We start from the raw sequence: 21,752 nt of genomic DNA on the forward strand, positions 1-21,752 counted from the left end.
CACTATTACGCTTACATTATAATAACAACAGCAACTTGCAATTTTCATTTCTGTGTCATTTTCTTATTTTTTATAGTAACAATAGCATGAGGTTAACTTGTTTTGTTTGTGTCTGGTCATGTTTAGTGCATTTTTTTGTGTGTGTTTTGTTGTGAGTATGTTTGAGGGATTTTTAGTTAGTTTGGTTGTTTCTGTGTATTTTTGTTTGGGTAGTTGTTTTTGTGTGTGCATTTACATTTATTGGTTTACTCATTTAAGGGTTAGTAAAATATAAAGGTTAGTAAAATATAAAATAATAGTGAAATGATCAAAAATGTAATTAAATATTATGATAAAAAATACAGTAGCTGACACACAAAATACTTATGGTTAAGCCAGATTTTGCTGTTGTTTTTTCAGACTAGGTTTAAATAAAAAAAAGGGAAGAAAATATTAGCATGCTTATCTTATTAGTAGATGAGGGATGTCTATACAGTATGTTTTATAGATGATTCATTACTTTCTTAATGTCATTATTAATTACTCAATGACCTGATTGTGTCTAAGTGAAAGGTTTAATTGTATTTAATGTCAAATGTCAGCTATATTAGCTGAGCTGGTTCATCTTCCTCACTCTTAAATAAGCGATGTCTGAATTCCCCTTCCCTATCAGTGGGAATGAGATGTGGCCCGAGGCCAGTGTGGTTTATCTGCGCTCAGTGTGTGCATGCTCCACTGAATCAGAGCAAATCGAACCAACAGGTATTCTTTTGTATGCGTACAATCTGGAATGCCATCAGCAACAGAGTTTCTTCTTCATGATGAAATGAAAGGAAAGTAAAGGAGTGAGTATAGATGCTTTTATACAGTACAGGTGTGTGTGTGTGTGGGGGGGGGGTGGCAAAGGGGAAGGTCATAAATTTACAGACCTGTTTTAAGTATGATTAAGTGCCAGAGGACAGTTGAAGTATAGACTGAGAAAAGATAGTGAGAGAGTAAGTGCATGGATGTGGAAGTCAGATTTTCACATAGAGAAAGTGTATGTGAGTGAGTGAGTGAGTGAGTGAGTGAGTGAGACGTAATGTTTTAGACATGCCTAAATCCTTGCTGTATGTTCACTGCATAAAAATATGTTTATGTTTATACAAATTAACCAAGAAAGCTCTATCACCTTTGTATATGCATTCATTTCAGTGTAATTGCATCTTATTGCTGGTGGTTTATGCAAGTTATCCAATTGTGGCCTGTTTCATTTTCATTAAACATACTTTTTTAACACTTGTATTAAGTCTTTTTGTGTGTGCATCAGAGAGAGAGAGAGAGAGAGAGAGAGAGAGAGAGACTATTTTTCTTGCCTCATGCTTAATTAAAATCTTGAATGGTGTCTACATTTCCCATAGCTAGAACAAAGCAGTAATAATACAATAGAACTGGAGTCAAAAATCCTAAATAAGACCATATCTGTTTACAATTCAGGTAATTCTATTAATAAAATAGATATCTCGTTTAATTGGGGGACACCATATATAAGGCTCATAAACTACAATTCAAAAGTATTAAGACAGTATATGCCATGTAGTATACAGTAGTTTTCCAGGTAATACCACTAAAAAGTTCTAGCCTTTCTAACTGGAGGGTTGTGCTAATTAACTGAAAATAAAAAAGAAAACAAGTATAAAAAAAAAAAAGATGGTATTCACCTTGTGGAGCCATGGCCTGGGTCATCTCCAGACCTAAAGCAAATAGAAAACTGTTGGACAATGGTGAAGAAGGCAGTAGCCTCTCATGTACATGTAATATTAATTTTAAGGAGAATGTCATTAAAACATTGAATTTAACTTTTGTCTCAATACTTTTGGCCTCAACTTTACAGAAGCTGCATGACAAAAGCAATATTATGAGACGTAGTTTATCAAAATATTGGTCCTCCAATTACTTAATACTACTTCAATAAAAGTGAATTAATAAACGAAAAGTATGTACAAGAATGAATTAAAAACAATCAAAAGGATTCCAAATGATTGTCCGTAAAGCTCTAATTGACGCTCAGAATGAAAAATGCACAAAACTAGTATAATTAGTTTAGTAAAACTAAATTTATTAAATTTTATTTGTATCGCTTTCATTAGCGGCCATTAGAGAAAGAGAAAATATGTGTAAGTCAAAATGATCACAGCGGCAAGGAAGAACTCACTGGGATGACAAAAGTAGGACACCTTGAGAGGAACCAGACTCAACAGGGAACCCAATGAATGTATGTATGAATATAAATGACTGCCCAAAATATTCTTTGCATTTTGGCAAATCAATCGAACATTTGTTTTATACAAAAAATACCACTTAGCTCCTGTCTTTTAAGCTTGCTCTGGTGAGCTGGGTTATGCTAATCCCCCTGACGTCAGAGATAATGCTACAGTGGATGGGGTCACCCATATTAAATCACCTATGCTGCTTACACGGTCATCATGAAAGCTGGAGCAGCGGTGGCAGAACAGTCAAGCCTCTGGGGTTACTCATGAGAAGGTCAAGGGTTCAAAAAACAGTACTTCCAAGCTCTCAATGTTGAGCACTATTGAAATCTCTAAACCCATCTTTCTATCAAGGGGATAGGGAGTATATGTAGGAGTAAAAAGGATTTTTACTGTGTTGTAATGTATATGTAACAAACCAAGGCTTCTTTTTCTAAGGATCGATTGCTTTGTATTACAGTTAAATAATTTAGCATTTGCTGTCTTTAGGTTTTAGATTTTGGTGATACAGTGTAAAGTATGACATGCATCCTAGGATCTTCTTAAAAAGTAACCTATACTGTATATTTTTTTCATCCTCTCTAATAGCTAATAAGATAAGGTATAGTAATATTAGACAGTTAGCAGATATTTGCTTTGACCAATGGCATTAGGTGATTTTTATGATATATTTAAGCTAATGAACTTTAAAACCCAAGCTCAAGAACCAAAGAACCCTACACGGATACCTCATATGTGTTTTATGGTTAGAGATATACTGTATACTGTATGTGCAGACATTTTGGCAATATCTTCCTTCAGACTGCCTGAAGCTCAAGCCATGATGGTACAAAAGATTTGTGATCAGTCATATCAAATCAGGTATTAAGTCATATATGTTGGGTTTGTGCCAAGTCCAATGTAATGTATGTGAAATGTTTCAAATGTTAAATTTCAGGATAAAAAACCTTACATAACCACAGACCTTATCTGTGCCTTATCTTCCAACACTCTCGCCTTGAACCTCCAGGTTCCTGGTTCGATTCCTGACTCAGGTCTGTGTGCATGGAGTTTGCATGTCCTCCATGTGCTTGGTGGGTTTCCTCCAGGTACTCCAGTTTCCTCCCACAGTCCAAAGACATGCAGATTAGGCTTTTTAATTTTAATTGGCGTTCCCAAATTCCAAAATCCGTAGTGTGTGAATGAGCATTTGTGTGTGTGTGTGTGTGTGTGTATGTATGTGTGTGTCCTGTGATGAATTGGCATCCTGTTCAGGGTGTACCCCACCTCGTCCCCATGACCCTGTATACAGGATGACGACGAGCTTATCTTCCTGATCAGAATTAATAGTTTTATTCCTAAACTTCGTTTAAAAGCACTTTAATGAACACTGTCCCAGCTAGTTACTCCAGTTCTGATAGAAACAATGCATTTTTTCACTATACAACTGCACTGATGGTGAAGTTATTTTTAGGGGGAGCAAGGAAATTCTGGTGTCAAAATAATCCTGAGTGCTCTCTTCCTCTTACTAAATCACAGAATTTCACATTTATACTTTTCTTTTTTTTTCCTGAGAGAGGCAGTACACATCTTCATTTTCAGAGTTGTTTTTCTTATATATATTTCAATTAAATTGTATTTGTATAGCGCTTTTAACAGTTGTTATTGTCGATAATGAAGCAAGCTGTCCTGTTTTTATATACTTTATATATTCTATGGTTGTACAGACAATATTTATTTAATCTGATTGGATGCTGATGTGATAAGCTTGGTTTTACATGCTCAAATCATTTATTCAGAATTTCTTTTCCCACATTCTTTTCATTCAGGACGGATCAGGTCAGACCATTCCGATTGACGTGTTTACATGACGCACTCTTGGTCTGATTGGGCTATTATTCTAATAATTAGTGGAAAATTATAGTCCATGTAAATGCAACTTATGATGGCATTTAATTAGGTTGTTTATTTGGGCAAAATGTGACAAAAAAAATCTGAAATATTTACATGTAGGTTTTTGTGTTTCTGCATAACTGAATTTTCTGTAATTGCAAATTGTTCTTGAAAAATAGAAAGTTGTATTAACTTTAGTCTTTAGTAGTTTAAGTATTTAAGCTGTGTTAAGTTTTGCGAACTGTCATGTCGGGTTGAAGGTTATCATACCAGAAGTGTGTCCCATCATTGCACACATAAGAGACTGCAAGAGGAAAGCTGCTTTTCTTTTTTACGGTAATACAAGACTGCCCTCTACTGCTTAAAACGAAAAAACAAAATCTTTTAAATATATTCGATAAAGAATGATCTAACACAACCTTTCTTTTTTTCCTACCTCTTCTCTTAATAACATTTTTTTAAACATCTCATTTACATTTAGGCATTTGGCAGATGCTCTTATCCAGAGCGACTTACATTTTATTTATTTATATCTCATTACACATCTAAGCAGTTAAGGGTTAGGGGCCTTGCTCAAGGGCCCAACAGTGGCAACTTCGTGGTTGTGGGGTTTGAACCTGGGATCTTCCAAACCGTAGTCCAATACCTTAACCACTGAGCTACCCCTGGCCCCGGGGTATGTTCATTTGTATGAACTGTTTAAAGCACATCTTGAACATAAGGATCAATCCTTAGTCTTTCTGTAAACTCACCTTCTTCATTGTGGTTGTTTATGTGTCCCTGGTTCCAGAGTGACTTAGTGCTTTAGCACTTGCACCTTCGATTCCCGCCTCGGGTCTGTGTGCATGGAGTTTGCATGTTCTCTCCGTGCTTGGCGGGTTTCGTCCGGGTACTCTGGTTTCTGAGAATGACTTATTGTCATTCTCAAGTTGCACATTGTGTGTGAATGACAATCAGGCTTTGAGCTGACAACACTAGAAATGACAGATTTATCTCCAGCATAAAGAGAGTACCTGTCGCCTGTTGTGCAGGATGGCACTGTAATGGACCAAAAATAATAAACCAATATCTGTGTCCTGGTGTTTATTCTGCATTATTCGGTTGCCATATGAATTCTGTGTCCTGGTGTTTATTCTGCATTATTCGGTTGCCATGTGTGTTGCCTGTAACAGATTGTGAGAGTGTGTCTGGTGGAAAATGGATCCACAGGGAAGCCAAACACAACTGTTTCCTGAATTACTGTGTGTGTAAAAGGGCAAGTTTGACAAATATAAAACACTGTAGGGTTGGAAACAGTCTGTAAGACTGTGTCAGGCCAATAAAAATGTCAAGCCTTCCATGGTGCTGTGGTGAAAAACATAAATAACACTGATGAGAGGTGGTGCACAATTAATGAAGAGTGTGAATGGAAACCAATGACTGTGCACTGTATTGTGAACTGTAGGAGAGAGGGTGGAAAGTTTAGTTAATTAAAAAAATAGCTAATTAGTTTAGAAACAAGGAAGATGTTCCTAATAAACAGAAAACTTACTTAACATTTTAAGACCTGAATTTGACATGAAACTGTCTCTTAACAGTCAGAAGACATTGAATAATTTCCTTTTTGTCAGGTTAATATATAAGTGTCATACACATATTTGACCACTAGAGGGTAGTGCAGATCAAATTTGACCACCTGTTAACTCATTATGGACATATTAGACACAACACATAAATGATAAAAGATTGAACACAGCATAACAGACTTTATAATTCACGTACATTAAACAAAGAGACTAGCATATTTCAAGATCATAGCATTATTATTATTATTATTTTTATTTATATTTATTATTATTATTATTATTGTTGTTGTTGTTGTTGTTATTTATATTTATACTTATTATTATTATTATTATTACTTTTTTTCTTTTATTATTATCATTACTTCCCCTCGCTTACTGTATTCTGGATGGGGTGCCAATCTATCACATGGCACACAAGCACACCCAGAATCAATTACACACTACAGGCAATTTAAAAATGCCAATTTGCCTCCTCTGCATGTCTTTGGACTGTAGGAGGAAACCAGAGTACAAGGAGGAAACCAACCAAGCACGGGGAGAACATGCAAACTCCATGTACACAGACCTGAGGTTGAAATCAAACCAACACTGGAAGTGTAAGGCAACAGTGCTAAGCACTATGCCAGTGTCCTATTATTATTATTGTTATTATTATTATTATTATTATTATTGTTGTTGTCGTTGTTGACTACAGCACTCATTATGTGTAGGGTCAGGGGGAGACTGGACACACATTCCCACACTGTAAGCAATTTGTAAATATTCAAACTATACACATAAACAGAGACAGAGATTTGAACCCCCAACCCTAAAGGTGGAAGGTGACAGTAGTAACCCCTAGCCCGCCATGCTGCCTATTATTATTATTATTATTATTATTATTATTATTATTTTGACTTCATTAAAAAAAAAGACCAAATGTGTTTAAATTATACTGTTAAATATTGATTTAAAAAATGGTCTTCAAAATAAAAATAGCAGCATTATTATTCTTTAAACTACAGTACTGTACAAGTGCCTTGATGCCCCCACCATTTCTTTATATTAAATATAATTAAGTGATGTTAATTAAATAAAAAAAAAAGGATATTTTTACTGCAACATTAATCAGATTTTTGTTTCCCATTCTGATTTTCTCTCAAATTTTAGTCGTTTCCAATTTCCACTCACCACTAGGGGGCTCCCACATAAAGACTACGACAACGAGTCAGGGAGGGTTTGAAGACTATCACGTGTTCCCTCCGAACCACGTGACACCAGCCAACTGCATCCTTTCAACCTGCTTGCTCACGCACCGTTGGGGACAGTGTAACACACTCGGAGGGCAGCGCTATCCGCCCCTTCCGCTTACGTGAGCTTACAGATGCCCCTGATTGGCTGTTGAGCCGTGATTGATGTGAGAGCGCTCGGCCAATCAGCTTTCTCCAGGCCCCTAGCTGCAGGAGCCTACGGCATCACCCGAGAATCAAACTAGAGATCTCCGGATGATAGGGCGAGCACTTTACTACTGCGCCACTCGAGGGCCTAAAGATCTTATTTAAAAATTGGATGTTTATGTACGAACATCAGTAGCAATCTCATTTCCCCTCTCGTCTGTTCCAACCACTTAGCATTCAGCATCACCAGCATACTAATCACCAGCCTGATCATCTGTCATCATCTGCATCTGTTCCTTACTGATTCATACCTAAAAGGTCTCCTAGGAATCAGTAGGTCTGGCTCTTTGGAAGCAAAATGTGAGGAAATTAGGAATGGCTGAAGACTTTTGCACAGTATTGTATGCTATGACAGCAACAGATTTTAAAAGGGAATTTAAAAAAATCAGTTAATCATCAACACAAAAAATTGCAATAATGCACGGAGGTTAATACAGTAACTATGAATTACACACTCAACACAATTTATCTAAATACACAATGCATTATGTCTACTGTACATATTAGCTACGTTATCATTGTTCAATACAGCAACAATTGAAAAAAATATACAAAAATAATGAAATATACAGTATTTGCTGGTTGCCTGTTTTTTGAGCTGATTTCTTTGAAGGAAAACCTTTAACAAAGCATTCTTTTTTTAATATATATATATATATATATATATATATATAGTTAAAAATTCTTGGGAAAAATTTACAGCGATAATTAAAACGTTTGCGGTTTGAGGAGGGAATTTAACTTTTCATCACGTCTGCAAAGGATTGCAGCTGTTCCACAGTTATTTTCCCACAAAGTCGGACTGATCCCAAGAGAACGGATCACACGAGATGAAACGCTCTGTCAAGGACACGGTGCGGCAAATTTTTCATGTTCTTTAATGAGTTCGCAACTACTTCACTTGAATATGTAAGTTGTATTTTTTTTTTTTTTTTTTTGCTTTTGTAACACTACGTCATCTAACACTTGTTGGCATTACATATTTCTTGGTGCAAAATGAGTTATTTGTATAATAGTATCTTTTTGTTTTGAATTAAGAGCTATAGGAAAGCTTTTTCGGTCAAATTGTTCTCTTGATTGCTTATGGATGAAAAGATTTTCTGCTGTGAAAATAGATAAGACTGTTTACATGGTTACAAAGTAGAAAGAATTAAATTAGGGTCGAAAAAAATAAAATTCTTAACAATTTCTAGGTAAGGCAAGATTCTAATGAAGGCAAGTGATGGTTATGTGTGTTTCAATAAAATAATACTCTGGACTCTCTGTAATTGTCTATACATAATGAACTAACCATTAGAACATATATGCTGTTGATTTATTGTTTAGAATTTGTTGATATGCTGGTGGTTGAAGCCACCTGACAGAATGTTTGCCAACTGATTCACTCACTATGGCCATTTGCATGTCAGGCTACAAAGCATGAGTTTGGAGGAGGATGGGAGTACGCAGAGTAAACCCACAGTGCCAACCCAAACAGACTGAAGGCAAATTTCAAACCCCTAACATTGGAGGTGTGAGCGAGCCGGGCCAACCGCTGAGCCATCATCTTCCCTTGATTATATTTCTGCAATCAATAAAGTTATCATAGTTTAACTCGGCACTGGAAAGTCTAACTGTAGCTCCATAGGACTCCCAAGTCCAAGAGTCTTGTAATATATTCAGCTTATTCACATGCAATCAGCATAAGTACAAGATCATCGTCTATACGAGTCCTATTAATCCTGTACACAAGGTCACAGGAGCCTGGAGCTGATCTCAGGAGACTTGATCCACAAGGCACGAGGCAGGAGGTACACCTTGGACAGGGTGCCAATCCATTGCCGGGCACACACATATGCAGTACAGTTTTATGCAAAAGTTTAGGTACCCCTTGATAAACAGATTTTGGTGATTTTTTTATTGAAAAGACGTTGACATAGTTAATGGAAATGAAAACATGCACAGTATATTTAGCAAACATTGATGCATGGTTACTTTTTATGTCATAAATTGAACAACGATAAAAAATAAAAATATTATTGTGGCACTGTGCAAAAGTTTGGGCACCCTGCATAATCAGTACTTAGTAACACCTCCTCTGGCAGATATCACAGCTTGCAAACGCTTTTTATAGCCAGCTAACAGTCTTTTAATACTTGGAATTTTCTCCCATTCTTCCTTGCAAAAAGCAAATATTCTTCGGTTGTCTTGCATGCACAGCTCTTTTAATATCTACCCACACATTTAATGATGTTTAAATCAGGGGGCTGTGATCGCCATGCCAAAACCTTCTCTTGAGGTATTCCATAGTGGATTTCGAGGTATGTTTGGGATCATTGTCCTGTTGTGTAAGCCATCCTCTTTTCAGCTTCAGCTTTTTACAGATGGTGTGATGTTTGCTGCCAGAATTTGCTGAAATTTAGTGGAATCTATTCTTCCCTCCACCCGTGCAATGTTTCCTGTGCCACTGGCTGCAACACAACCCCAAAGCATGATAGATCCTCCCCTATGCTTAATAGTTGGCAAAGTGTTCTTTTCATGAAATGCTGCTCCTTTTTCTCTCCTAACCTGCCTTTGCTGATTGTGGCCAAAGAATTTTATTTTAACTTCATCAGTCCACAGCACTTGTTTCTAAAACGCATCAGGCTTCTGTAGATGTTCTGTTGCATACTTTTGACGTTAGATTTTATGATGGGGACGCAGGTAAGGTTTACTTCTTCTGACTCTTCCATGAAGGTGTGTGGAACGGTGCATCACCATTCCTGAGTCTGCTAAATCTTCCTGCAGGTTTTTTGCAGTCAAATGGGGGTTTTGATTTGTCTTTCTGACCAGCATACGAACAGTTCTTTTCTACAGCAAGTATGTGCACAAGGTTTGAAGAGTCAAAGTATTTGTAAAGTTTTGAAATTGGCATTTACTAATGACAGCTGTTGCCATGCATCAGATCTAACGAGCGGATCTAACCTGGTGCAAGCTTGTTCATTAAGTGCTTTAAATTTACTTTTTAGATACGGCATAAGAAATAAACTGATGAAAGTTTTTTAAAAGAATGTCATGTTGGAGGGATATAGTTACAAACCGGCTCTAATTAAAATAATGTTCTCGGTTTAAGGTTTTAAAGATACTCATTGATCATTATTACATCATGCATCATGTGGAACATAAATACCTTAAAATAATAAAAGTACAGTTAAAGATTATCATTTGCTTTATTAGAAAAATAGAGTCCAAAATGATTGTCATATCTGACATATCAAAACTTTTTAAAAAAAATTAAATAAACAGTGAAAATCATGCATATCAAATGGAAACAATGCAAACATTGAAAAAAAGTTAAAGTTAGACATAATATTTCACACAGTGATTCATGAACAGTGTTGACAAATGTGCAGTGATGCATTTATACTGATTAACTATGAAACAAAGCCTAAATTTAGATATTTATGTAGTGTACTTAATACACGCCTTGTGCTTAGGGAATATAAAAAATACATACATAGATTCTGTATTAAAACCAAAACAACAAAAACATCAAAAGTCCTAGATTGCAGGCAATATCAAAACTGCATTAAGAGGATTTAAGGATAAGAGTAAGACTGCGAAAGACACAAGGATGAAAAAGGATGTTGTCTGTATAATCCCCTGCTACATTAATGCACTAATCCCAGTGTTTCATTAGTGCTTGGATATCATTAAGGTAGAGTGTTTTCTTAGCACACCAGAGTCACGATCAGACCTCCTGCTTCATGGAGTTCCTGGGAGGCCAGAGTTTCAGATGTTAAGCAGGTAGTCTGATCATGGCTCTGGCATACTGAAAAAACCTTGTACCTCGATTTGAGCCGAGCACTTTTACTCTCATGACTGTGTTCTGTTATTCTACACAATAAAACTGACTTGCATGCCTTAAAATAAAAGAAGACTTACAAATTTTCGGTAAAATACTGAACACAGAACATTCAGACAACAAATATAGGGTTGAAAGGAAATTGTGACATTATGGACATTAAATTTACTTCAACTCTTAAGAAAAAGGGATATACTAAATATACTATGAATTTTGAGAAAGAAATACTGTAAAGAAAGATTAAGCTGTAAGAGAAACACCTCATCTTTGGCAGTACACATTTGATATATGTATATTCCATTCTAATAAAAATACAACATATATCAAGTTAAGAAGAAAAAAAAACAAACAGAGAGTGATGAATATCTAAGCTGTAGCTCCACACAGTCTGAAAGGTGAAATGTCTTTTGTGTCTTCTGGTCTTCCTGAAACCACGAAAGGCCATGACTGTAAAGAAAAACGCAACAGAAAAATGTAAATTAAAATTGCATTCTTCTGTTTCATCTGTTCCTGGAAAACAAAAGAGTAGCATCCACTTTGGGTTTGAGTTATGTTTAAGTATTTATAAACTAGAAGAATGATTAAAAAAAGTTGTGGGTTATGGTTTATTATGGTATGCAGTTCACTCAGATAACCATGCCTGCGAGCTGCTTTGGATAAAAGCATCAGCCAAGAATTATGTTCATTAATACTGTACATGATTAATATGCACATTCTTAAAATAAACAGGTATTAAGTTGCAAATTAAAGAGTTGTTGAATCCTTCAGAGTTTTAAATTTATACAGTATATTTGCATATTTCCAGGAATTAATGATTAATTGTGGAACAAAAATATAACAACACAGCAGTGCCACTCTAATCCTAAAGAAATCCCTAAAGACCAAGCATTAGTTTCATTACTTTCTGTCCTATAAGCTTGAGATAGGGTGTCTTAATGGTGATGCATCATGGATCAGCAAGATTTATTTGATATTTTGGGAAAAGGTGGCTAAAAGAGGACAACTGAACTTTGGGAATTAGGGTTAAGGTTTAGAGTTTTGGAATGTAGATTTAGAAGTTGAAGATAAATTTTATAGGTTTGGAGTTGGGGTTAAGGTTTAGAGGTTTAAGGTAAGAGTTTGGGTTAAGTTAGGTTTAGAGTTTAGATTTAGAAATTAAGAATAAGGTTTAAATTGAGAGATTTGAGGTTGGGGGATTGAGGTTAGAGGTGTGTGTGTGTGTAATTGAGGTTTAGAGGTGTGTGTTTAAACCCGGAGGTTTGAGGTAAGTTTAGAGGTTTAAGGTTAGAGGTAGGTTTAAAGAATTGAGATTAGAATTTTAGTTTAGTGATTTGGGTTAAGGTTTAGAGGTTTGTCTATACATTTAGAGGCTTAGATTAAGTTTTAAATTTAGAGGTTTATAGTTGGCATTTAAATGTAGAGGGTTAGAGGTTTGGGGTTTAGGTTTGGGTATAGGCTTCACATTTAAATGTTTGGGGTTAGGCTTAGGTTTAAGGATCTTGGTTCAGGATACTGGAAAGCCAGAACTGGTCAGCTAGAACTCTATGACTACTAGCTGGATAATAACATTGACCCTTACCCCAATTAGGTAATAGGCATGCTGATGTCTTGACACTACACTGGCAACTAGCAATAATCCAAAATAGGAAAACCCAACCACAGCTACAGTATTTGATGGTATATTGTGCCAAATTAAAAGGAAATCAGGGAATAATTGAATTGACATCTCTACATCATAAGCTCTACTCTCAACCTATACAACTGCAATAAAACACTTTTATTATACTGTTAGTAACTATCAGGTTAATACAATATTTTGTATTTTAAATAAATGGGGAAAAACAGCAGGTAAGATGAGGAGATCCTTCAGGATGATAGCTAAAGCTAACGCTAGGTATTCAGTCTGCATTAAACTGTGAAGGGTCGATTCACAGTCTAATCACTGATGATTTTCTTTTGTTTATAATACTGTATATGTGCTCAATCAACCTGCTGTTGATGATTTGGCAGGAGATTATTATAGCTAAAATAGCGTAAGAGCTAGCATCCTGGTTTAAACAGAATGTTAGCGATTATGTGAAATCATTTATACACTTATAACACTTATAAACCTCCCAGGAACAATAGTAAAAAAATATCAAATGATTTCAATTGCAGAATGAAGCTAACATATCTGTAATGATAAACATGCTAAAAAAATGGACCCATACCAAATTTACCGGATGAACGAGGGTCTTTTCATATTTGTCTTCATGCAGCAGTTGTCTCAGATGGTTGATGTAACTCGAGGCCAGTCGCAGTGTGTCCAGTTTGGACAGTTTGGTGTCTGCTGGAACCCAGGGTAAACTTGTCTTCAGACGTGAAAATGCTTTTGCTAGGACTCTCATCCTCGCTCTTTCACGTGCGTTCGCCGCATGACGCTGCGACTGTCTTCCATCTTTCGGGCTTTTTGCACGCTTTTGCATATTAGCTCGTTTGGGTTTCGTGTTGAGTCCTTCGTCATCATTAAAGTCATCATCAGAGTGACAATCAAGGCGTGTGAACGATGTTTCTGGTGCATCATCTGCATCACTCAGCGATCCGGTGGACATTATTGTGTCTATAATACAATATATAAGTATATAGCTTTCCTAGTATAGGATTGGGTAAAATTCCAGTGCTGTTTATGTAGATAGAATTACACGGGACAATAAATATAATCTAAAAACAAAGAAAAAAAAATCACATAATTATATATTTTCATGTAGCTAAAAACATGCTAATATGCTAATATGAATGCAAAAAAACAAATGAATAAAAAATTAAAAAAGCCTACATACTCTCTTTTGGTTGAGTGTTCTCTTCAGATAAGATGTCCTCCCTTCTCTGTTTCCAGTCATTTAAATTGTGAGACACACTCTCCTCACACACTGGATATTTTTTTTTTTTTTGCTTTTTCACACACCCCTTTTTTTCAGCAGTTTTCATCAGGACGGCAAAGGGGGAGGGGTTAGCTTATGTATGTTTCAGTTTCATGACTTCTCATGAGGGAAGAATGTGTCATTAAATGGTATTTCTTTAATCACTTATCAAACACTTTTCTCACATTCTCTTTAGCTTAAAGAATCCAAACTTTAAGGGAATAAAAGGTCCATCATAAAATGAGACGCAGTCTGCACAACATTATCTGCCTTAGCATCAAAGGTAGTCATTTGGCTAAAACATTTTATCTGTTTATTTAGTTTTGCACAAAAAGCTGATATAGCTAAAAAGTCAGGAGTGTTTTAACACTTTAATTGTCTAAATGGTTGTCTTAATCAATTCAAACTGCTTAGGGCACGAGGCGGGGTACACCCTGGACAGGGTGCCAATCCATCGCAGGACACACACATACACTCACTCACACACTGTGGGCAAAGTCTTTGGACTGTGGGAGGGAACCGGGGTACCTGGAGAAAACCCGCCAAGCACTGGAAGGACATGCAAACCCCATGCACACAGAGATGGGAATCAAGCCTGGTCGGGAATCGAACCCAGACACTGGAGGTGCAAGGCGACAGTGTTAACCACTACATCACCGTGCCACACAGCTTTACACAATCAAAACAAATTAAGAAAGTTTGTATAAAATGTGAATGTGTATGAATCTAAATTATTAGATAAGATTAAAATAAGATGCTCTGAACATCAGTATCTATACTTAGATTTAAACCCTGAATTGTGATGTACTGTATGCTCTACCACAAAAATCTATCATAACCCTGACCAGGCAAAAAAATCAGCAAATTCACATCTGTATGAAACAAAATATTTAAAACACATTTTTATTCCAACCAGATCCCAAATAAAATAATGTCCCTCATATTCATATCTTTATTGGTGTTCACATACAATCCTTTAACTTACTAATCACTTACAATTCACTTACAGCTTGTTTTTGACACTTAAGGCAAGTTTCAATGGACATCAGTAAACATGGTGTGTCTGCCACATCACCCTCATGGCCTCATCAAACCAGTACACAACTAAAGAAGTAAACAACTTATAAACCAGCCTTGGTTTATTAACTCCTTTTGGAATAAATGGAACTTTTTTTGTGTGTAAATGATGAAATGAAAAGAACATTCTTGCAATCAGATGCTTTCTTAAAATCTTCTATTAGGTAATGGAACTGTCTGAAAGTTGTATGAAAAGTCAGTAATCCGCCGGTCAGTTCACAGAGATATCAAGTTTCTCCTGAGTTTTGAACATTTCCACACACGGCCGGTGTGCATTGGACACAGCTGTCACCGTTTGCTCCGTACTCTACATGGAGGGATCAGAAATATTGGGAACAAAGTAGAGAACAACCATCAAACATGACTGTAAAGTGTGCCACTATTCAGCCAATATGGACATAATCATGAAAAAAGCAGGCAGTAAGATAGATATAGACATGAATGATGGCATTTTTATTGTCCGCCCTTACTCATTACTATGGTATGAAGCACCTGGTGATCAGGAAGAACTTTGTTATAACAAAGTGCTTTGATGCATAATATAAGTAAAAAACCCACATTGTAGCACCAGAAAAAAGGGTAAAAATCTTTTGAGAGTACAAACATTTATTTCTCTATATGATCCCCTTTTACACTAATGTACTTATCCCAGTGTTCACAAGCGCTTGGATATCATTAAGATAGTACGTAGAGATCCGACCTGTCCAACACTAGCCTCCCAGGAACTCCTTTAATGGCCCAAACATTTAGAATTGGTTTGGAGTGAGGTTCACCAACGCCACCTACACATTACAGAAACTCGTCAGGGATCTTCCCACTGAGTTCTTGTAACGTGCAAGTGGTTTTTGTGAATGATTGTGTGCACAGTTCAGACAGACTCATATCTTCTGCAAGTTATTGCAAGTTGATCACAAAATTTACTGGCAATTTCAAAGATCAAATGGGCAATGGTAATGATCAACATCTACTGTTTAGCTGTGGCATTTTCTATACTCTTTACTTTGCTAAAAAAAAAACTAAAAAATTCTAGCTATAGCACAGATATGAGTAACCCAATGGAAAAACTGATTCAAAATGCAGAAAGGGAATATATATTATATATAATATGTATATATTATACATCTGATCCATTTTCGCAAATCAATGTGATTTTTCCTAAACTCATTTGCACAAGAAAAAACCTTGATGGTATCACAATCACTTATATTTTATACTTTTTCTTTTTAAATGGTTTGCTCTTTTATTATAATATACATAATTTAATAAAACTAGTGAATAAAAAAAAAGGTTTATTGTGGTACGTAATATACAGTAGTTTATTATGCTATAGTACAGACCATAATATATCATAATATTAGGCCTACCATGATACTTAATAGCTTACCAGTATAGATACTATGGCACTTCAGTGGATACCGTGGTAGTACTATGGTGTGTACAATAATACATTGGTAAATACCATGGAAGGTACTGTACCGCTTCACTGGTACCTGTGTTAGTTCTATGGTTCTATGGTACTTATTGAGTAAGATACTTGACCATATTAGATATTTGGGTACATGCTACCGGTACTGGCACTACCATATTAGATAAATAACACTGTTGAACTTTGGTAGCCACTGTGGTACTTAATACATCATGGATATTCAACAATGTACAGTATTATGTATTATCTTTTGAAGGTACCCAGCTAAACTGGTAACAGCTAAAATGGCACTGCAGAGGTTACTACATTTATATTATCATTATGGTACATAAACATTTATAAGGTACTTTTGATAGAATCCCGATACGTGTTCCATAGTCCCATATTACAGTCCATGGCAAAACCTTGTACAATTAAGTTTTTATACATGTACTATTGTACCAAAGTGTGGTACATGTATGATATCATGAAACTATAACCTTAAAGTTCGATTATTATGGTACCTATATCATGATACAGTATTTAATTTTATATTTTTCATATTTTTTATTTGGAAATTAAAAGGAAAAAGTATGAATGTGACCATTTTTTGGTTTAGTTGATCACTTTTAATTAAAAAATTTTTTGTAAACAATCAATACATACATGTATCAACAGCCAACAGTGACTATACTAACTGTTTGACCAGACACTTTGCTAATTTTATTTATGTTCCTTGGACCAGAACCCTGCTTGGATTTTGATGTAAACTTAAAGCTAATGCTACGCACCCTTTACATATCATCTGTTGATGATAATCTGCATTAAATTGTGAAGGGTCAATCAGCTATCCTCACTTTTTATTTACAATACGTCTTATCATGCTGTTCCTACAGTATGTATTAACAAGTGAAGAACGTAATACATCATAATACGTAAAAAGTTAGCAATGAGTTTAATTGGTATTATCCTAGAGAGTAGCTAGTAAAGTGTTTTATGAATATTGTATTAATAGAGAGTAAACATCACAGATCAAGTGAAATCTTAGAAATCATTCTAAAATACCTAGTAATGACAGTAACAATCAGCCACATTGCTTCATCTCCTATCTTAGTTCTGTCATTCATTCTTGTGCTCTTTGTCTGCTAGAGTGTTTTAGTAATGGACTCCTGGAAAGCTTGTTCTAGCCAAATGTAGTGTGTGTGTGTGAGTGTGTGTGTCAGCTGTGTTAATTGCTGGTTACAGATTTCCCATTGTGATATTAAATCTGATGGTCACACTTGTGTATATCATGTTTCTGTGAGCAGTGTGAGGTCCTGAGAACAACTCTGCCATGGGAACATGTACTCTTAGACCAATGTCACTGTAATGGACAATTTTGCAGAGAAGGGGGTAGTATTATTTTTCCTGACTGAAACATATCTTTTATTGTTTTTGTGTGATCCAATCATGTCAACCATAGACCAAAATGCATGCTCCAAAGGATTAATTCTGTTTTGATAGCCCCAAGGGAGGCTCATTTACAATATACACTGGAAATTTGAAGGCCAAGTCAACATCTTGAACACTTTATGTTCATCAGACTATTGCTGATCATTTTTTGCAGTGGTGTATGGCGCATTATCCTTCTGAAAGAGCCCACTGCCATCAGGGAACACCTTTTAAATGAAGAGGTGAACAGTAAGTGCAAACCAAATGTTTACATGATTGTCCCTGATAAGCAAGCCGAGGGCGACGGCGACAGTGGCAAGGGAAAACTCCCAGGCAGACCATACAGGGCATCCATGTGATTATATCTCCAACCAGAAGCAGGACTCCAGGACGAATTAGACAGGTCCAGAGGGCAGAGGACGTCTGGATCAATGTCAGCTCAGGAGCGACATGTATAGCTCGACAGAGATAGGTAGAGGAAAAGGGAGAGAGGAAGAGAGAAAGAGAGAGAGGAGAGAGCAGAAAAGGAGAGAGAAAAGAGATGAAGAGATGACAGTTAGGTGTGGTCACAGTCGAACAATGTATAAGGTGAATGAATATTTAGTGCAGAGTGCAAGCAGAGACTCCGGCAGGACTAACTATGACAGCATAACTAAAAAGGGAGAGCCAGAAGGAAACACAGATATGAGGGCTCCCTGAGATGTAAAGCAACCATTCACTTCACCATCAACAAACCTGAGTGATCAATGAGAGTGAGGAAGACAGCATCCAAACATACCAGTTCACCATAATACTCTACGTCCATGAGTCCCCCAGATCTGCTCCTTTACCTAAGGCTATTCTATTTAAAAAATGCTTGGCTAAATAAATAGGTTTTTAGCCTGGACTTAAACACTGAGACTGTGTCTGAGTCCCGAACACTATTTGAAAGACTATTTCCTAACTTTGGGGCTTTGTAAGAAAAAGCTCTGCCCCCAGCTGTAGCTTTAGTAATACGCGGTACTGACAAGCAGCCTGCATCCTTTGATCGAAGTAGGCGTGGCGGATCATAGGACACTAGCAGTTCACTCAGATACTGCGGCTGCGAGACCATTTAATGTTTTATATGTCAAGAGTAGTTTAATGTTTAAATGCGTGAAGGTGAAAAATAGAAATGAAATTCCAGTAAGTCAAATACATTGTCTGGCGAAAAAAAAGTCACTATTTCAGAAGGGTCTAATTATTGGGCTGCATCAATCAAAGACAACAACTAAGGACCAAACTATTTCTAAGAACCCTTCGATGCTTTATCAAAACCTGGAAAGACAGTCTTGAACAGTCATCTGTCATCAAACAAAAACACTTGGTGGTTAGATGTAAAAAAAATAAAAAAATAAAATGGAACAGTAAAAACCAGAGCTATGCTTAATAGTGAAAGTAAGAGCCTTTCCATACGGAGATAATGTGATGAGAACTCAGAGGGTTGTGACTAAGCAGCTGTGTGGTCATAAGAAAACCACTTGTTAGTGAAACTAATCAGAAAAAAGGCTTCAATTTTCTAGGGACCAAAAATAATTTGCTTTGGAGCAATGGAAAAGGGTCATGTGGTCTGATGAGATCAGATTTACTGTATTCCAGAGCATCAGGGTAAGAAGGGAAGTGCGTGAAGCGATGTCAACTATAAAAGCCTCTGTATAATCTGGGGTTGGTTTAGTTGATCAGATCTAGACTCAGCACTTTTATGCGGCAATGAAAAAAAAAATGACTACCTGAAGTGGATTACAAATAACAAAGCTCTAATCTTTAAGTGATTTCCATACAGTGGTTTCTCACACACAGTAGTCGATCTGATTTTCAACATTACAGTAGCTACCGATTGTATGTTATGCATGTGTATAAAAGTATGTTTTGTGTTAATGAACTAACCTTAGTGGTTTTCATGACTCTCTGTAATATGTTTAGTGTGTGTGTGTGTGTGTGTGTGTTTGTAAGGTAGATTGCTTATTCTCAGTGGGTTTGGTTTATTCTCTGTAAGTGTGTCCATTTTGATGCAATTATTTCGCATTAGCTTTGTCCCACAGCTGTGCAAGTGCACTGAGCATGAGAACCCACTGAGCTCATACACTCACACCTGTTACTGGCGAGGCTGGGGGGAGGTGGTCACCAGGGATTGAGGGAGCGACAGAAGACAAGACATGGTGGGAAAGAGAGAAAAGAGAGCAAGAAAAATGAGGAGAGGGTAAGAGTGGTTTAAAACGACAGAAGCAAGGGGAAGGGTTAAGAGGCTTTTGGAGACAGTGAAACAAGGCATTACAGACAAGAGTGCTGAATCGGAACAAAAATGTTTATTACATAATTATATTAATATATGTAAATGATGGTTTAAAAAATAACTTTTTTATATTCACACATTATTCTTACTATTATTTTGGGCTAACTGTAGGTCAGTTTGGACAAAAAGCATAAAAAGGACAGTTATGCTGCTAGTTAATTATTTACAACATCTAATTTTACTGGACATAAGTGAGGTGGAATCATAATAATATTTATGAAAGTTCAAAGAAAGGTTCCTGGAAGGAAGGCGGTTTAATATCAAATAAAGAAGTTAAGAAATAAGTTAAGTAGTCTGTACTTAAAAAATTGGAAGTGAAAACATCTGTAGGTCTGTAGGTCAAATGTCGAAGTAATATGTCTGTATTCAAAGAGGTATGTAAATAAATAAGTTACGGAATCTGTACAGTAAGTACAAAGTCCTGTAGGTAAAGAATTTTATAAGTAAGGAGGTCTGTAAGTTTGGAAGTAAAGAAGTCTGTAAATTTGTAAAACATCTGTAACTAAAATATAGTAAATATACTTATAATAATATTAAAAGTAAAGAAGTAAATAAATAAAAAAAGGTGTCTTTAAGAGTCTTTAAAATTTAAGACGGTTGTAAGTTTAAAAAAACTCTGTAATTAAAGAAGTCCATACTGTAAAAGGTCTGTGGGTACAGAAGTCTGTATGAAAGTCTGTAGCTAAATTATCTGTAACTAAAATATGTTATTAGATAAATAAGTTTAAGAAGTCTAAGGAAAGAATTCTATAAGTAAATAAGTAATCTGTGCTTTTAAAAAGTATGTAAGTAAAAACACCTGTAAGTCTGTAAGTAAGGAAGTATATAAATAAATAACTTAAGAAGTCTATAAGTAAAAAAGTAAAGAAGTATATAAGAAGTCTGTAGGTCTGTAGATGTAACATCTGTAACTAAAATATCTTTAGGTAGAGAAATAAGTTAAGAAGTCTGTAAGTAAATAAGTCTGTAAGTAAAGAGGGTTGTAAGTACAGAAAAACTGGTTCAGGAGCTGTACGTGGGAATTCATGTGTGGAGTCAATAATGATGGTTATCACTCAGATATAGTGAGTATGAAATATTTGGGGTTTAATATATACATTACAGTTGTGCTGCTGATGTAGAGTTTTCATCTGAAACAGTTTAGAGATGCTGGATTAAAGGAGCATTCCAGACGTATGACAGACACAACATGGAGGAAAGAGAGCAAAGAGCAAAAACGCAGGAAAAAATGTACAGTATATAATCATTCACAATGTCAGTCTGACATGTGAGATCCAACAGCCATGACTAACTATTACTTACTGTACTTGGTGCTTTATCCTGGTCAGGGAAGTGGTACCCTTTATAGCCTTTATACGAAAACTAGGCACAAGACAGGAATACACTCTAAGTGAGACATCAGTCTGTCAGATGACACCATGCACACACACACACACACACACATTAGCACACAATCCCACCTAGGAGCAATTTAAAGTCATCAATCCACAATCAATTTATTCTAACCAAAGGACTGCTGGGGAATCAATTTCCTAAAGGCATTTGAGGTTGATTTAAAGGATTACATTGTGTAGGTTTGTATATTTTCATAACAGCATTTCTATTCCCTTGTGTGTATTCACGTGTAAATAAATCCAGCACTGTCTGGTTCATTACGCTGCCAGAGATAGCACTAATTAACTTACACAGTTTAATTACATAGAG

General features: G+C 36.0%; 1 protein-coding gene across 2 annotated transcripts; it reads right to left on the bottom strand.

Annotated features, from left to right (window-relative positions):
• Positions 1–10,455: 10,455 nt before the first annotated feature.
• LOC128514345 (transcription factor 21) lies at positions 10,456–13,799 on the bottom strand. 2 transcript variants are annotated; one of them, XM_053488154.1, is made up of 3 exons: positions 13,744–13,799; positions 13,144–13,624; positions 10,456–11,371 (listed from the first exon to the last, which is right to left on the bottom strand). In XM_053488154.1, the coding sequence occupies exons 2-3, from the start codon at positions 13,513–13,515 to the stop codon at positions 11,291–11,293; spliced, it is 453 nt and encodes a 150-aa protein (XP_053344129.1). In that variant the 5' UTR covers positions 13,516–13,624; positions 13,744–13,799; the 3' UTR covers positions 10,456–11,290. The 2 variants fall into 2 exon arrangements, with proteins under 2 accessions (XP_053344129.1, XP_053344128.1); XM_053488153.1 differs by having other exon boundaries at positions 13,135–13,624.
• Between the last annotated feature and the right edge of the window lie 7,953 nt (positions 13,800–21,752).

The sequence above is a fragment of the Clarias gariepinus genome, chromosome 26 (genome assembly GCF_024256425.1).
Source record: "Clarias gariepinus isolate MV-2021 ecotype Netherlands chromosome 26, CGAR_prim_01v2, whole genome shotgun sequence".
Classification (NCBI taxonomy): Eukaryota; Metazoa; Chordata; class Actinopteri; order Siluriformes; family Clariidae; genus Clarias; species Clarias gariepinus.

Bases quoted from the DNA above. Each gene is read 5' to 3' on its own strand.
- LOC128514345 (XM_053488153.1), bottom strand. From the start codon at position 13,515: ATGTCCACCGGATCGCTGAGTGATGCAGATGATGCACCAGAAACATCG. The intron at 11,372-13,134 runs GTATGGGTCCAT...TTTTCTTTACAG, and splicing joins TCGTTCATCCGGTAAATTTG to TCATGGCCTTTCGTGGTTTC.